The sequence below is a fragment of the Ursus arctos genome, unplaced genomic scaffold (genome assembly GCF_023065955.2).
Source record: "Ursus arctos isolate Adak ecotype North America unplaced genomic scaffold, UrsArc2.0 scaffold_23, whole genome shotgun sequence".
Taxonomy (NCBI): Eukaryota; Metazoa; Chordata; class Mammalia; order Carnivora; family Ursidae; genus Ursus; species Ursus arctos.
The window spans coordinates 29,471,914-29,490,257 of record NW_026622908.1 but is presented as its reverse complement, the minus strand read 5'-3'; the positions used below and the strand labels follow the sequence as shown (position 1 = coordinate 29,490,257).

The 18,344-nt window shown below is 46.2% G+C and overlaps 1 protein-coding gene across 3 annotated transcripts in view; it reads right to left on the bottom strand.

Annotated features, from left to right (window-relative positions):
* Positions 1-2,720: 2,720 nt before the first annotated feature.
* LOC113265012 (exostosin-2) overlaps positions 2,721-18,344 on the bottom strand; it is a 158,257-nt gene continuing 142,633 nt past the window's right edge. For all 3 annotated transcript variants that reach the window (XM_044389005.3, XM_026512069.4, XM_057317067.1), the window contains 4 exons: positions 13,662-13,805; positions 11,466-11,594; positions 9,619-9,701; positions 2,721-3,498 (listed from right to left, as the gene is read on the bottom strand). In XM_044389005.3, coding sequence (XP_044244940.2) covers positions 3,360-3,498; positions 9,619-9,701; positions 11,466-11,594; positions 13,662-13,805 — 495 coding nt within the window. In that variant the 3' untranslated portion in view covers positions 2,721-3,359. The remainder of the gene's footprint in view (positions 3,499-9,618; positions 9,702-11,465; positions 11,595-13,661; positions 13,806-18,344) is intronic.

Genomic DNA, 18,344 nt, shown 5'->3' with positions numbered 1-18,344 from the left:
GCTGGCCAGCCATGAAGTGTCACCAGACCTGAGGCACTTCCCCAGGGGCCTCTACCTTCAGCTATTTCTTACTCCTACCATCAAAGGGTGTTGAATTTTACCCCCAATCCCATCTTCAGGGCCTGCGGTTAGAAACCTGCATCTTGCCGTGGCAGGAACACTCCTGCCAGAGACCACCATCCCAGGCAGCCGCTGGGGGCACGGGGTGATCAGCAGCTCCTTCAACGAATGACAGCCAAGAGGCAGCCTGCCCCTTCCAGCTCCCAGGCCTGGTCAACACGCGCCAGGAGGACGCTCACTTCTTTCCGAAGGCAGCGGAGAAACTAGCCCGAAAAACCGCAAGTTGGAAGCCCAGCTGGAAGGACATACGGCTTTGGTAGAGGAGCCAGTAGCCAGAGTTCTGAACTTCATGACACTGAGTGCAGAGAAGAGGCAGTATCACGTCATTAGCGGGAAAGAACCAGAGATTCTGAGAATAGAAGTTGTGATTCTCCTCTTTAATTTTCCTAGAGAGGGAGGTTCTTGCCTAAACACGTGGGGGGCTTGCTAAAATACACGAGATAAGTATATTAAGAACTATGTAATGTTAACCAGCAGAAAAGCGTTTCCAACCTGCGTTCCAAGCTGGCTCATCCCAGTTAGGTCCCTGGGGGCAAAGGCGAGTGACTTAGTGCACATCTGGGCCAGAGCCAGGGCCAGCTCAGGTTTATCTTCCGTACAGACCAGCAAGATGCAATTTCTTAAAAAAGATTTCTTAAGCTAAACCCAGCTGTTGTCTGCTGTAGGCCAGAACATGACATTTTAATTAGCATTATTGTTCCGCTTCTGAAACCAGGCTCTGTGGCATCCCAAGGGCAGATGATCCCAGCCCAAGCTTATGGGTGAGGCTTGCTGGTGAGCAGCTCAGAAATACAAGAAGGGGGCGGAGTCCCCAGCCCCCTCGGAACCCATGCATCATGACCACTCGCTGTATCCCTGTCCTGGATCTCTCCTTGTGACCTGTACCACCTGTCTGTTCATAGGATAGAAACTTCGAGGTTTCAAGTGCCTAGGATATAATACTCATTCTGTAATAGAAATGGTTCCATGCTATGTTGCCAGATGGAACCCGCAATATTTCTGGGGGCAGTGAGGTGCCTTCATGGAGTTTTCATGCCCCGAGAAGTCCGGTGACGCCTAAGAAGGTGAAAAAGTCACCCCAACACAGCCCTCGGGGCTCCCAATCATCTCGGATTGAAGTGTTCCTCTTCTAAAACCAAAGGGCTAATGAAGTTTTTAAAAAGGAAGAGAAAGAAAACAGTTACCCTCAGAGAGGGGGACCCGGATTACAAGCCAGACACTAAGGCGGTGGATCCAGCGTCGTGAAAAAGAGCAGAAAAGCTGAGGGGGCGAGGCTGAGGGGACAACACGCATACAACGTTGGCGCAGATCCTGGCTGCCGGCAGGGATTGAAATGTGAGGCCCAACCCCTCCACCCACCCAGAATCTGGGGAAACAAGCTAGGGAACCCCAGAAAGGGTAGCAGTACTCACCGTCCATGACAACAGAACGCCCTTCTCTTGGTTTCTATCCTACCATCCCCAGGATTATGAATACGAGACTAAGCGCCTTCCCGTGTCCCCTACTGACCAGAATATAATTATTCAAATCCAGAGTATTTCTTAGGCACCAGTGTTTGAAGGTAACACGCTGGACAAATCACAGCTTCCGTGTCCATACCTGCAATATGAACGGGTGGGCAGAGGCTGCATCTCGTCCCTTCCACCAGAAACAATCCAGTGGTCTCCCTCCTCATCACGAGAGAAGATGAACTCCCGTGATTCCCACTTTCAATTCTGTTACTTCTTGAAGTTTCCTTTGACCTCTCAAAGTCTATGGGGACACACCTGAAGCGACTCTTGTTAAAACTACACGTTTTCTTGTTAAAACTACACGTTTAAAAACTAACGCTTGGTAACTATTCACCTTCGTGTCACTCAAGAGAACAACGGATGGTGTACGAGTGACTTCGACTGGCACGCAGCTAGGTTTCAGTAATTATAACCATATTCCAAGCCAATTGTTATGTATTTTGTGTTCTGGGGACATATGTTATGGCTAAAGCCCAAACTGCGGCTAATCTTAATATTAGAGCCAGATAAATCTGTTTCGAATCCATAACATCTAACATTTGCCAGAGTAGATTTGTTCATCAACGGGGCTTAAAGAGGTATAATTCACACACGTGCAATATTACTAAATGCTGAAATTGAACGATCTAAATATACCGGCAACTATTGCAAAGCGGTTGTTAGAGCAGCATTTAACATTAGCCAGAACTTCCCTGGCTAACGTTCAGTTTACACCGAAAGAACGAGGGAAATTTTGGCATCCCCTTGGGGTGGGGGGTCACAGTGCTCTCAACATTCACAGCATGGCACTGGCCAGCACAGCTCAGGGCACGGCGTCAGAGGCCCTCTGTTCTCCCTGAGAATACCTATAAAAACGGACTGGATCGATCAAGAAGCAAACGGATTCCGTGGAGGTTCTGGGAGACATCTTCTCTCAGCATGTTTACAGGGTGGGATCTTCTACGTGACGCATATGGCCCCGGATATTCCTCTTGGCTACGGATCCTGCTAGACATGGACAGCAGACCAGAGTTAACCAGAAGATGGAGTTAACTACTCAAAAACAGAACATTCCTTGGATTACCAATAACTAGCATTTCAGACATAGTATAAAAAGGAATAAAAAATTATTTTAATCATATCAAAAAGCCAAACCAAAGAGGAATGGTTCATGGAACTTACAGGATCCCAGTTCAGCACTCAGTGCTCTGCCTACGTGTGGGCCCAGTGCAGATGTCACCAGTCCCAGGGCAGATGTCAAATCCCACGAATATGTTGGGATTTTGCACCAAATTCTTGGTTTGGCTTTTCCACCTAAAATCCTCACTGATCTGAAATAGCTAGAGGTGAGATATGGGCACAATCTACACGATTCCCCAAATCTAATATGGCTGGTAGCTTTGTCTTCTCTGCAGTCTTAGGGTCAGTGACGTTTCCTCCCAGACTGTTCTATTGGAACTGCAAACAAAGGGAGCCTGAGCTGGATTTAAACCCAGAGCATGCCACAAAGGCTTCCATTTGGCGTTTTCAACAGGAACCCATCGGAGGTCATAAGAAACACCAGAACAGGGCACGCATCAACAAGGTACTGAGACACTCTCTTTAGGTTCTGGTTCTTGAGGAAGCAGGTTAGGTGTCCCGGTCCAGCATGCCAGTGAAAGATCCCCCACACCCTGATATCAGAGTGCCGGGGAGGCTGTGTTCTTCTCTGTCCAAGCTTAACATTCACACTTCTGCCACTGGCCTGTTTCATAAGCTGCCGATGTTGGGGAAGCTCTTCAGTTTTTCAGGAAAGTCGTCTTTGTACAGGACAGGGTCAGCTCGGTGCTCCACCACCTTAAGAGGCATGGTCCCAAAGACGGAAGCAAACTTGTTGATGCACTCAGACCTGAGGGGTTTGGGGAGGGAGGCAGGTGATGGATGAGAGGGAAAGGAGTGAGGAAAACAGAGAAAATATTCAAGAGGCTGACATATGAGAGCAAAACACATACTATTTGGTATCAACAAAAGAAATCCAAGTGTCCCCAGCCTGCTCCCAGGTTCTTACAAAAGGTTGGGAGGGTGTGGAGAGCAGAAGTGATCTGCGGGGACTGCGACTATTGTTCAGGAGGAGAAAGTGAACAGGGATGCTGTCTGGAGGCCAGGGCCTGCAGAGGTCAGAGTATCTCTTCCCCTCCCCCTCAAATTCCAGTCATTCTTCCCCCTCAGTACAAGCAGGCCTCAAACCAAGGTGGATTAGCTGCCAACAATTCTTAACCCCATGTCTGCCAGCTAAAGAGAAGGTGAAGGGTGGAGAGGAAGAAGGCTCCTGGATCTGAGCTCCAGCTTACTGAAGTTTAAAAGGCTGAGGGGAGGACCTTACACCTGGAGCAGTGGAAGGCAGAAGAAGATAACAGGAGGGGAACCTCACCTCCAAACAATAAACCCTTCACTCACTTGACCAACATTTATGGAGGGCAATCCCGAACTGCCGGCCAACAGCCAACGGAGAGCTGCCGTTCCCGCATCAGAGCGAGCGGCGCCATCGGGCTCCGTGACAGGAGGGAAGACGGCAGTGTCCTTGCCTCCATACCACCCCTGGAGCCCGTGAGCAACCCCCTCAGGTGAGCAGGTCAGGCACACTGGCGGGAAGTGGTTCTGGTCAATCAGGCCAGCTGAGAGTGACAGCCGAGGGGGAAAATCAAGCTCGTAAACACGGCTTTTGAAGTTAAGGGGCCCTCCAGGATGGATTTCAGAAAGGTCCGTACTGTCTCCCCTCAAGTCAGGCCCAGGAACCCGAGAGCTACAGTAAGAACAAACCAATCAGGCAGAACCATGTACCCATGAGGGGCTGAATGTCAAGACACAGACCAGAAGTCTCTTCTGTCCTGAGATACTGGAAGCCTTGTTTCAAATTATTTTAATCCACGAGTTTTTGCATCTTGGAGCTTTAGAAGAAACCAATTAAAAAGAAGCCAGTCATCGATTCTTTTCTCCTGGTCATTATGTTTCTAAAAGAATGTGTTACATTTCATGTGGAGCTCTTCCAGCTAATAACACCCCTGTGTCCACCACTGTAAATCAACGACGAATAAGTATCAGAGGTTCCGGGCTGTTACAAAGGCCCTACGTAGATTAGGAACCCACTCCATCATGCCAACAACCCATGGGGTAGGCCCTATGATTATTCCCATTTTACACTGGGAAGACTGAGACATGGAGAGGCTAAGTAACATGTCCCAAGGTCAAATAACAATGAGAGGCAGAGCCAAACCCAGGCGGTCTGGCTCCTGAGACTAAAAAAACTTAATGATGAGACGATACGAGTTTATTTGTGAACATAATTCCAGAGTCCAAGTGGAGGGTCTGGAAATTAACTGTTGAGCATCAATTATGCGCCAGATAATTTACAAACGTGATTTCACCGATTCCTTAAAGCAGCCCCCTCGATATGGCCAAGGGCTGGAGCTGGGTCTCTAACGCAGGTCTACACTGGCAAGAGAGCCTTTGTGCTTCCCAACGCACTACCATAACTCACAGGCAACGGACCTTCCCTCCTGCTGGCAGTCCTGTGAGACTCAGGAGGTGGGCATCCGAGGGGATCCCGGGAAAGACTGAGGAGTCTCCGCAAAGGGGTACTGAGCGAGCATAGCGATTTCACTCTCTTCCAAGTACAAGGTCAAGGCGGTGGCAGACAAAGTCAGTCTCTCCAAGGTCTTACTTCTGGCAGCTGTTCTGCCTATAAACATGTACGGATTCTTCCAGTTTCCAGTCGTCATGCCTGTAGACTCTGGCCAGTGAAGGCCAGCCATGCCCCCCACGGGTACCAGCGAGCACGTATTAAAGAAGAGCCATAGTTCTTGGCAGAGGCCAGTGGCTCCAGAGCCCACTGGAGAGCACCGGGGACAATGTCTCCTCTATAACTAGATCTGCCAACAGGGCCGGGCCACAGGCAACAGGCCACTGGGGCTCAGGCCAGCTGACTTGTTGACAGCTGCCCCTGGCTAACCCAGGCCGAGTGACTGCTTCTTTCTCTCCACACAGCCTGCACTGGAGAAGCCGCTGGCCGCCGAGTGGTAAAGGTCCTTAACTCTCCCGCCAGGTACTGACAGTGTTTCCTACTTTCTTTTCACACAGGGGGTCTGGGTTGGGCCACAGGCTGGGGCAGATGGTGAGTTTGGCTGGTTGCTGGTGGCTCACCTGAGTTGTTCTGTCAGTGGTCCAGCCACCCTGTCAGTGGTCCAGCCACCCTGTCAGTAAATGCTCCCCTGGGTTGGTTTTCTAATCTAGTACGAACAGGCGAAGAACCGCCAATGTCTACCTCTGAAGTGCTAGAAGTGTCTGCGGGAGAAAGGACTCATGGTTTTCTGTTTTCCTTGTAAACACATCCAATTACCTAAAGTAACCTGGGGCCTTGAGGACTAATGCTGGGGAAACTGGGTAGGAGACGAATGTGGCCCGGCATCGGGTTACGGGCTTGCCAATGTTATTACTTCATTCATCCCCAGCACATAACACAGTGTTTGGTACAAAGGTGCTCAGCAGGTATTTGTAGAACCCATGAATGGACACCGGAATTTGATAGCTATTAATACACTTATTTCAGGAGATGAAAAGACTGGAATTCAGGATAAGGCAAATCAATTTTAAGTCAGACAGCTACTAAAAGTGGCAAAGCCATAATTTGAACAAAGATGGGCCTGAATCAAAACACAACGTTCTTTTTCTTAAGATCAGTGCTGCGCGTTTGCCATATTGCCTTAACCTGGTGAAACGACTGGTCAAAAGGAACAGTTACAAAGACTTCTGGCTTTCCGGTTCTTAAAGAATTAACAGCAGATCCTGGAAATGGATGCTGGGCAGTAAAAGCTACGTTCCTACACAACTGAGATTTCTGCTCCAAGACCTCAAATATAAGAAGAAATAAGTTTATTAAACCACAAAACCTAACACGAGGTCACAGCTTGCAAGGTGGTTAACTTCTTTCACTGTTTGGTGCAAAATGTGCATTCCGCAAAGGCAACTATTTAAAAACAACAACAACCAACAAACGAACAATTCTACAGTTGTAACTCTAGCTCTTGGTCTACCCAAGATGGCTTAAATCATGCCTTCCTCCCTCCCGATCTAAGTGCCTCGTTTAATAATTTAGTGATTCAGTCTTTAATCCAAATAGTTTTGCTCCCCGTTTCTGATTTCAAGCTTGATTTCCTCTGTTCCCTACCAAGCTTCTCAAAAGGGTACTCTACATTCACTAACTCCGCTTCCTCACACAGACTCCCACTCCGTAACCCTGAAGCGCCATCACTCTACGGCATTACTTTTTTCCAAGTCACCACTGACCATTTAACTCAAAGCCCTTCCCCGGGCTGCAGGTTCCGTGCTCTTCCCTTGCTTCTCTGCACCATAGATCCTGCTTCTCTCCTGGCCTCTCCACTGGCTGCTTCTGTTTTCAGTTATTTCTTTCTGTCTCCTAAATGTCAGAGTTTCTCAAGATTCTGCCCTTGGCTATTCTCCCGTCAATGGCCATCTCTGGGCAGACGTCTTTCCAATATCTACCTTTGTCCTCATCTCCCTTCCTGAAGGTGTAGATCCACGTTTCCAAATGCTTGCTCCATATCTATGTGTGCATGTAGGAGGGAAAGACCCCAGGTCTTCACCTACCTTACTGTTCTCCAACTTCACCCATGATTCAAATCTCCTCCTGTCCTCATTAATTACACAGCTAAAGGTGCAACCATCCACACTCCCTCCTCATTAACCGGCGTCTCCTAACAGTATCATTCACACTGTTGACAGTACTACCATTCTTCCAGAATTGAGATCTAGGCTCCCTCTGTCGATTCCTTCCCCATAACCTCAAGTTCTAGCATATCTTCCTTTGGGGGGAAAAAACAAAACAAAAAACAAAACAAAAAGACCCCCCACATCTTCTAATTTAATCCATCCCTTCCTTTCCACACTCAACTTAGTTCAAGCTTTCCAAATGTGCTTTCTTCAATTTGTTCACCTCCATTCCATTCTGTGCACGACTTCCACATGAATCTCAAACAATACTTGGATCAAGCTCCCCTATTCGAAAACCTTCAGTGGCAGATCAGAGCCTGAAGAAGTTCAGACTCCTTCACTGGGCAGTTCTTTAGCGCCTGGCACCAATAGGCCAGAATTCTACACTCTAGCCAGACTGGACTCCTCACTGCCTGCCAGATATACCTTCCTCCCGCTGACTGGAACCTTGGGCCACCCAGTCTCCCCCGCCTGGGATCTCCTCTTCTTGCCCAGTGACCATAGTGGTCTCTGAAGGCTGTCTTCAGGTGTCATCTTTTACAAAATTATTCCTAGTAATCAACCTAGTAAGACGTCACTTCTCTTTCCTCTGATCAATTATAACATTCTGAGCCTCCCTTATGGCACTTATATAGCTTTGGACTGTTACACACACGCGCACATGTGTTTGTTGTTGTTAATTATAAACTCTGACAGAATCTGATTCAAGCCTAACAACATCTGGACAGTCATCTATTCTATCTTCAAAAGCCTATTCCCAAGAGGAAGCACCCACATCTCTCTTCGTTACTTTCTTCAATGTTTCATAATAATTCTTCTAACTTAAATCTCTCTCACTGCGTGTGAAGTCTCTTTACATTTGTTATCTCGGTGGTGGTAGAGAAGAGTTATTCAGCCTTAGCACGAACTTCAAGGCCATCATCAGGCCAACTTTCTCCCTAAAATTCCTATCTTCTACCATATAACCTCACCATTTTAACTCAGCCTAATCAACTACCCAATTGCTTAATGCTACAAATTCTCCCAAACACGAAGAATGGAGGTAGGTTTAATAATAATTTCAGGTACTCCGATATAACCATAATTGGGGTCTCTTCTAAATGAGCTATGACAGTTAATGTCACTGCCCTTGACTGTGTAATTCCTATGATCCCAGTGACAGATATCTCCAGAATCACATAATATATTACTTCACATTGACAGCTGATAAAAGTCATGTCATTTGGGTAAGATACTTATACATGAAAGAGGAAAGGATTATTTAGAGGGTAAGAATAAGAAACAAGGAGGATGAAAGCATCACAGAAGAATCCAGGCCAAGTGAAACAACTTTCATATCAGAAAATCCTCCAGGCTTTAAGGACTTGAACAGGGCTGATTCCCTTCAGAAATGGACGCTGTGAGAAGACCCGTATGAGCCTGTGCAAACCTGACTAGATATCTTACTGTATAAGGCGACACTAACACAGAGTGCGCCCTGGTCCCTTGACAACAGTGCCACTGGATGTCCAAGCTTGCGGTCTCATGGAAGGAGCTGCCTTTTGGGAGAATGAGGTTTGATTCTGGAGATGCCAAGCTTGGGGACCTTTGGGATGCAAGCGAGAATGATGAGGCTACGCTAAGATTATCACGGTCCTGGGGGAGGATGTACGCCTCGCATTTGTTTCACACTCTCCTACAAGGCTCGGTATCATCCTCCACACAAAGGCGTGCTTGTTGAGTAACTGACCGGACTGAGATAAAAGGATATCTCCGAGCTGCCTTGCTCATCTCTCTCTAATGCAAAGAGCTGTGCTTTCGATTCTGTTCTTGGTAGGTCTTTTGGTCGGCAAAGGTAATTTGTCTCTGGGTTTGGTTTAATTCTTTCTAATCAAACATCTACTGTCACATGGAGACACTATCCTGCAAAACAATCTGCTATTTTCTTGGAATTAACTAGCTTCCACTCAAATGACTGCGGACTTGGTTAACTGCTTAGTCCACACGGAGAATCTGACTTCTGGAGCGTAAGGCCAGCTATATTTTTAAGACCCTTCCAGCCATTACAAATTGAGTGAGTAGCATTCCAAATTAATTCTTTGGGTGACCTGGGCTTGAACTAACCCAATTCCCACAGTGCAGAAGGAGGTGACTATGGCTACCAGCTGCTGTCCTTATATCTCCAACAAGTCCCATTAACAGGCCCAAGGCAGGAAATGGGGATCAGAGGCTAGGGCAGACTTCTGGTTAGAGGCTCACTCACCTTTCCACCATGTGTGTCTGGTCAAGAGAAAGCCCATCAATGGCTGTGCACTCAGGACACTTGAATTTCTTTCGTGGTGTTACCTGCCAGAGAAGCACAAAAATATACCTGGCTGTCAGTGCCAAGGACAATAACATCATGCTTGTGACACCGCTATGCATGCTCCTGTTCTGTAAGCTGAGCTGCCTGCTCCCGCCACACGCACACGTGCGCCCGTATATGGGCATGCGCGGGCGTGCATGCACACACACGCGCGCGCACACACCTCACCATTCCTCCATTCAATTCCGTCTGGCTTGGAAACAGCAGAACTCACAAGGGCCCAATAAAAAAGGCTTGGAGGGCTTTTGCCTTCTGTAACTGGAAAGAAGTGGTGATGACAAGCTCCTTAATTCCTGTTTAATGACTGTTTTCTCACTGCCAAGGTCCTTGTATAAACACCATTTGTTCTTACAGCCATAAGGGCGATGAAATACAGCTTCCCATAACTTTCACCGTAACCTTAGTTCCAACAGGCACTCTTTTTCCTTCTTCCAGCTAATGGCAAATGCTATGAGCAGCGCCATGCTGTTGAAGATGCCAGGTTATTTTGTAATTCCCTTCAATCAGGAAAAAAATCCAATGGTCCCCCCCCACCCTCTGAATTCTTTTCCCTGACTCTCCCTCCTGCTCTCCCAAACCTTAAACTTCTAATGATTTTCTTAGCAAACCCAGGGAGACTATTATCCTAACCTAGTGAAGCTAAGTAAACAGTAACGAGATGGGGGGTGGGGGGAGGAGGGAAAGCTAGATAACTAAGGCCAGGCCAAGAAGCACACAGATGGCGGAACGACTGTCCAGAGTAAGCAGGCGCAGCTAAAAATATCTTGAAGCACATCAAAAAGCAATTTTGGAGATAAGAGGGGTTCCTTTAAAACTAGTTTTGTGATTGACATTGTGTCCCTTTTTCCTGCAGTCAAAGCTGAGTCAGAGGCTGGGACAGGGTGAGGCCCGGACCAAGATTACAGAGCACAGACAGGGACTCTTTCTCCTCCTTCAGTCACTCTGGCTTAATCCGGCTTCTCCCATCAATTCATAGCATGAAAATCAGTGCGGAAGGCCATACCACACTTCCAATGTAAGCTTCCGGTATGGGAAGATTCCAGTACAGCAATCTGGCCGAGAAGCCACTTTTGCCCATTTTTATATGGAATTCTAATCCAGAAGGAAAAAAGGTCAGGACAATTCCACTCATAAAAAGAAGTAAACTCTCTCTACATCTGGGGATCTGGTTCAAGCAAAACCTACATTTCAGGAATAGACACCCATTACAGATACAGAGATCCCCGTGGGATCCTTATGTACTCTCAGCTTTTAATATGTTTTGGCAAAGATACTTTCAAAAACTCGTGATTGATATTTAAAAACAATGTTTAGAAAAATTACAGTTGTAACTGGACAAGGTGTACTATCTTCTCAATGTCTTTAAAAATAAAACCCAGCCACCTTAAGAAAGACGGAAGTTGCATTCTTTAACAGATCTAGATTCCAAATCAGATTTGAGAATACAATTAAAGGTTTTTTAAAAACATGATTCGTAGACTGACCATCGCAGCCTTTATCTCAGAGATTAAAAACTATAACTAAAGAAACCATATAAAAAAAGAAAATATGTTTAAATTATCAAAGCCTAGCTTCAATGTTACAATGTGACTGCATCAACCACAGAATCTTAAAGCTAGAAGGGAGTTTAAAGTTCATGTAATCCAATGCTTCATATATATTTATGAGCATTTCTCAGGCTCAGAGAAACTGAAACTTGTGCAAGATCACAAAATCAGTGGCAGAGCTGGACCGGGACGCCTTACCTTGATGACAGCTTTCCCTGTGACGTTAGCCACCAGGAAATTCATGGCAATGTCTTCACAGTTCATATGTGCATCCACCCAGTTCTTGATATCCCCAGGCATTTTGTAGGTATATAGGTAATTAAAATACTGTCAGGTGAGACAAAAAGAAGAAAGATTCAAATAGCAGTGCCCTGTGGTTGACAGTCGAAGGACAACTTAATCAGGGCATGGGGACAAGCTTTCTCTTGAATAATCACAAGGCTGTAAGAAGTATTAGAATGCTTTTGGTCAGATGACCAAGAATCTTTCATACTGTCATTCTTTTAAAAATCCCCAATTGTAAGCAGAAGAGAGACAGAGTGTGAAGCCCTTGGAGGATGCAGGCCTTTTGGACTCATGTATCATCTGTTTAATAAGTAAAATATCAGTCAGAGACATCCTACACACTGATCTCTGCTCAGTTCTTCTCCTTGAGCCACAGTGCTCGATCCTGTGTGCTACGTTCTGTCTACAGACTGCACATACAAACAGAGATAGACTCCTAGTGCACTGACACTGCAAAGGTGTGCGCTTTTTAAAGGAAAATATAAAAAGAGGCAATTCTATTTTTTTTTTAAGATTTGTTTGAGAGAGAGTGTGTGTGTGTTTGAGTAGGGGGAGGGGCAGAGGGAGAGGGAGAGAGAGAGAGGGAGAGACAAGCAGGCTCCGTGCTGAGTGCAGAGCCTGATGCGTAACTCGAACCCAGGACCCTGAGATCATGACCTGAGCCGAAATCAAGAGTCAGATGTTCAACCAGCTGAGCCACCCACGCGCCCCAGAATGAGGCAGTTCTGAAGCTGTCATAACCTACAAGTGTGAGATACTGCAGAAATTCATGGGGGGGGGGAAGTGTACACAGTGTACAACCATAAACCAACCCCACAAATTATGAATCTCACTTACTTATTTAATTATTGCTAAGAACAAAAACCCATTTCTGGATTGAGAGCCCTGAAAAATACGCAGCAGGGGGGCTGAGAAACCAACATGCCATCACTGTACTACAGCTCCGCTCCGGGAACGGCACCGGGGCGGCCAGATGCAGAGGCGACTCCTGACGGCAGTGGCTCGTGCCGCTGCTGACAACGGAGCAGGTAACGGCTCAGTCGACCACACGCTCCCGGGGCACTCTCCCCTCAACCTGAATATTCTAAAGTCCCAAGCATCCTCTTTCAACCTCTCCCTAATGAAAAAGAGTCAAAAAGGTGAAGTGACAATTCTAAGAGAGGAAATACAAAAGACACAAAGGGATTTCAACCACAGTAGTCAAATCAGAGCGAAAATAGTAAGATCCTTTTTCATTTACCAAAACAGCTCAGTCTGATTTTTCCTTTTTACATATTTCATGCAAGTGGGGATTATAGTAAGATAGTTTTATATTTTGTTGGTGGGAGTATAAACTGGCACAAACAATACTGAAAACAACAGACATATATCTCAAAACTTCCCCCAAGTGTTCATTTCCTTTGATATAATTCTACTTCTAGAAATCTATAAAAAATAATGATCACCAGTACACACAGTTACGAAAACAGATATTGATCACTATTTAAGCATTAGCTATTAAGCATTATCTAGAATAGCCACACACAAAAATTTGAGACAATCTAAATATCCAGTGACAGAATAGTTACACATGATTTATGGGTATCAGTACAATAGTATATTAGCAATTATGTTATGAAGGAATGCTGATGTTAAAAAAACTCCTAATACATGCAAAAAGCAGGCTAATGAGAATGTTTACAATTGTCTCTATATGTGAATAAGTAAATAGAAGGCAAACTGGAGAAAACATCTAGACAGTAACAATGGTCACCTCTAAGTAACAGGACTATGAGTGACGTGTGTGTGTGACTTTTCTTATATGGTAACATTTGTTATGAATTTTCCATATTTTCTATTATGAGCATGCATGATTTGTATAATAAGAAAAATAACTTAAAAATTCTTTCTTTCTTTTCTTTCTTTCTTTCTTTCTTTCTTTCTTTCTTTCTTTCTTTCTTTCTTAACTAAGTCTAGTTGACACACTCGACTACATGGCCTCTGTAAGCCCTCTGAGCAGGACATTTTTCCAAACTCAGCAGAAATTCAACTGGGCCACACAGAACAAGTGTCATGCGTGCAGTTTTGTCACCTCGGACCTACCTGTCCCGGCCTGCCCTCCTCCCTTACCTTGTGATAAAAAGCTGCCCCTGTGAGCACCATGGACACCTCATTGGTCCACTCAGATTCATACTTCCACTTATTCATCTCGTGGTCCCAGAGGTGCAGACGACCCGGGTAACCCACTAAGCGGTCAGGAAACTCCCGCCAGACCTGAGGGAGAAACACATCCATAATCACTTCCCTGTTCAGACGGTGACCAAACACAGCGCTACGTTACCCAAACGGTACAGACAGACTCCCAGAGCCATGGGCTTCTGAAGATGTTCCCTTAAACAGGGGCTAGTTATTCTACCAATATTCAAAGATAGATGTAGATTCTAATTTCCTCCAAATCCTCCTGCTGTTGCTGGGAAATGTCAAGTCATGTAGTAACAGCTCACTTATTTGGGCCAAGGTAGGTAATCTCTTCACAAATGATGAAGGAAGCAGGTGCCACTCTTAATGCACACACACACGAAGAATACAAGGATCCCTGCAACTCGACAGTCCTCACTCATGTTTTTTTAGATTTTATTCATGAGAGGGAGAGAGAATGAGCACACAAATGGGGGGGGGCAAGGGCGGAGGGAGAGGGAGAAGCAGACTCCCCGCTGAGCAGGGAGCCTGACCAGGGCTGGATCCCAGAACGCTGGGATCATGACCTGAGCCGAAGGCAGACGCTTAACAGACTGTCTTCATTTATAATAAATCTGGTGATCGTGAAAACTTAGTCTGTTTCTAAAGATTTATTTATTTAGAGAGAGTGAGCGAGAGAGCAAGCAGTGGGGACGGGCAGAGGGAGAGAAAGTCTTAAGCCAACTCCACACCCAGCGCATAGCCCGATGTGGGGTTCCATCTCGTGATCCTGAGATCATGACCTGAGCTGAAACCAAGAGTTGGACGCTTCACTGACGACACCATCCGGGTACCCCAGGAAGTCTGTTTCTAAACAAAAATTTTTTTTAAACCCTAGTTCCCTGAAGCACACAACCATCGTTATGACCTTTTAGAAGCCTCATGTACAGAGAACGTGTCTGATTCTATAATGTGTAACATACTGAAAACAAAAACTTGATCTCTGTATTTGGGAAGGCTCTTAGATACAGTTTTGTGAAACAGAATGTGGTATGCTGGGGGGTGACGTACTTCCAATATCTTTCCCCATGTATTTCTGTATAATTTAGTTTAGCCTTAACTGAAAGAAAAGGAAGTTCGTGCCATTAAGGAGTATCGACAACTTAGCAGCTGTTCATGGGGCCACTTCTCAGCAATCATGATTCCTCATCCTTTACTGGGCCTCTAAACCACAGAGCTCCTGAGGGTCCAGTCCTGTGCCCTAGTCTCTTCCTTAAAAAATCTGAGTCATTTCAACTAGTTCCAATCACCTTCCCTAATCTACTGATCTCTAAATTTGTTTGGCCCAGAATGTTCCTGAGATAAACAACCACTTAAAATCTTCAACTGAATGAATAATAGGCATCTCAAACTTAAAATGTCCAGTGCATAACTCTTGAGTCCCTATCCCCGGATAAGCCCTTCTCTCAATCCTCTCCATCTCAGTAAATCACCTACCCAACCGCTCCAGCCAAAAAGCTACAAGTCAGTCTTTATTCTTTCCTTTCCTTCTTCCCCACACCCCATCCATCAGCAAGTCTTGCTGGCTCTATTTCTGATCACCTCTGGCCAATTCTCCCACCCCTCTCTCTAGCTCAAACCATCATCATCTCTCACCTACACTGTTGTTAACAGGCCTCTAACTCATGTCCCTGCTTCCACTCTCGCCCTTCCAAACCATTATTTACACAGTATCTTTAACAGGACTATTCCTAAAAGAATATTAGAGAACAGATGGTCCCTAACTGACAATAGTTCAACTTATGATTTTTCAACTTGACGGTGGTAAAAAAGCAATATGCATTCAGTAGAAACCTACTTCAAATTTTTGAATTTGGATCTTTTCCTGGGCCAGGGGTATGCGGTACGATCCTCGCTCAAGATAGCTGGGCACTGGCATCGAGCTGCAGCTCCCAGTCAGCCCCGCAATCACGAGGGTCAACAATCAATACACGTAAAACCATCCTGTACTCAGATAGCTATTGCTTTCCGTACTCAATAAGTTACAGGAGATACTCAATGCTTCATTATTATAAAATGGGCTTTGTGTTAGATGATTTTGCCCAACTGTAGGCTAATGTGAGCACTTTTGTTTTTAAGATTTCATTGATTTATTTATTTTAGAGACGAAGAGAGAGAGTATACAAGCAAGGGGAGGAGCAGAGGGAGAGGAACAAGCACAACCGGCATAGAGCCGCACGTGGGGCTCAATCTCACAACCCTGAGTTCATGACCTGAGCTGAAACTGAGATGCTTAACTGAATGAACGAAGTCAGGAGCCTCAACTTACAACGGGTTTATCGGATAACCCTCTGGTAAGTTGAGAAAGATCTGGTTGAGGGTAACTCAACCAACAGGCTATCCTATTTGTGTATTTTAAATTAATATTATCGTTGTCATGTATTCACCCGCATATATGTAAGTTGTATGGTCACGTGCTGCAGCACGCGGAGGCTGCCCCGACGCCCACAAAGGGCAGTGCCCGCACGGGACAGCATTCCCTCCACATCCATGCAACGCTCGAATGGACAAAATCTCCGCGGGCGAAAGAGTTGAGAATGAAAGAAGGGACTGGAGATCCTTTCTCTTCCCCTCACAGGCAGAGCTTGTGTTCTCCTTAATTCGGAAAGGAAGTCTGAGACAGTACTGATCAACAGTTACCATTAATAATAATGTGATATCCTTTGCACGTGAAGATCACAGCAATAATTCACCATCGCTAAAGCACATGTTTTAAACTGCTTTTCCAGAAGCGGGTAAGCGGTATTCGCTGAGTCATTACACTGTCCTCCCCAGTCCTCCTGTGATCATCCACACGCTTTTGTGGGATATCTGACCCGGGTCTTGAGCGTGGTCTGGGGTTTCCTTTGTGTGAAACCAGTTCACCTAACAGGCCTCTCAAACCCACAGCCTTGGCCTCATTAACACCATGTTGTACCCAACAGAGTTAATCAGCCACAGCCGCCATCATAATAGCTGCAGACAAACGAAGCCATGTCGAACATTTCCTCAGATGTGTGAGGCTGCTGCTGCGTTCCTACTCTGGGGTTTGGATTTCAGTAGATTAAAATAACATGATACTATTACAGTTTTATAGAGCCCAGAGCAACAACGCAGTATGCAAGCCGTAGCTTCTGTTCGGTCTGTGGGCCTGGGCGCACTCCATCACAGGCACTGCCAGTTTCCTTTTGTCAGCACCGAGCACCTGCCCGTTCAAGGCACACTGGTACCACAGTCACCGGTCCCCCTCCGTGGAATTAAAGACGTTCGGAAAGGCTCCAAGCACAAGTCACTGCACTACCCACCAGGGATGGACGCAGTGGGGGAAAAGGGCTGGGGGGACAGGAAGGCATCCATTCGGTCGGCACCCCTGCTGGATGGAAGCCGCATTTTCCTCCACCCCGTGGCTACTTTGAGTCTACACAGCTCTCCAATCCATGTACTTTCCCAAGGGCCCTTCTTTTCAAGCCCCCGTTTGCAGCAATCCTAATAACACTGGCTCCGTTTTAGGGTCAAATGCTGTTAGGATTTCAATCTTCTTCCTGTTAGCCGAAGCCACTTATCAGACTTCTCTCCACAGGGACTTAATTGGGTGACACTGGGTCACAGAATGCTAAACTACGCCGTTCTAAAAGCATCAGAGGTGTCCTGAAATTCAGATTCCTTTGGAGCCGTTAGTGAGCGCTGTTCCTCACGCGGGGCCCCTCTGCCCTTGACTTACTCCAGGCAGCTGGATACAATCAAGATAGCATCCTTGTCACTTCATCTATAACTCCGCAGCTGACTACGGGATCAAAACGGAGTAGGGCCGCGCAGGATGGGTCCTCTCTAATCGAGCCCCAGTGTAGTACGAAGTCAATTATGTAGACAGTAAAGCATCTTCCCAGCCAAGAGAGCGAGAACTCAAATTCCACCCTTCTCCTCACCACTACCCACCTCCCACTCGAACTCAGCTTTTTCTTTTTACCTCGGGGAAATGCTCTGGGGCCAGCCTTCTGTCATTACGAACAGATGCCTTTGCATACTGCAGTGCGGGTGTCGGAAACGTCACATTCTCTCCCTGGAGTTCCAGGAATAGTGCTCCACCGGCCAGGCTCGGGTCATAGGCCATTACTCAACGGCTTGCCTGTACTGTTCAAGTCCTCCGTATACACCATCCTCATCTATCTTTAATCACGCACGACTTTGAAGACACAGCCTCCATTAAAACTCTATGCCTTAGTTAGGGGCTTGGCAATAATCTAATGGTCCTTACATTTGGGGCCTATTTCCACATCACTATTCCAATGGAGATTGTAACAACGTAATACCATGCTGTAACTGCTTCCTTCCACTCGAATGTTTACAATCTTGGTCCTAACCATTTCTTGGAAATCTGCTCTTCTCTGGACGCCCAGCTGCACTCGCTGGGCTCTTTTCAGAGTTATCCATCTATTCTTTCTCTCTTTCCTTCAACTTCCAGAGGTCTTTTTGCAGATTCCTCATGCTAGCTGATCAAACTAAGGTCTTCTACCTTTGTTTCAAAGGCACAGGCAGCAGCCTAGATTACATGCTATGAAAAAGTGTGCCGCAGGGACCCGGCTGGAGGGGATGAGC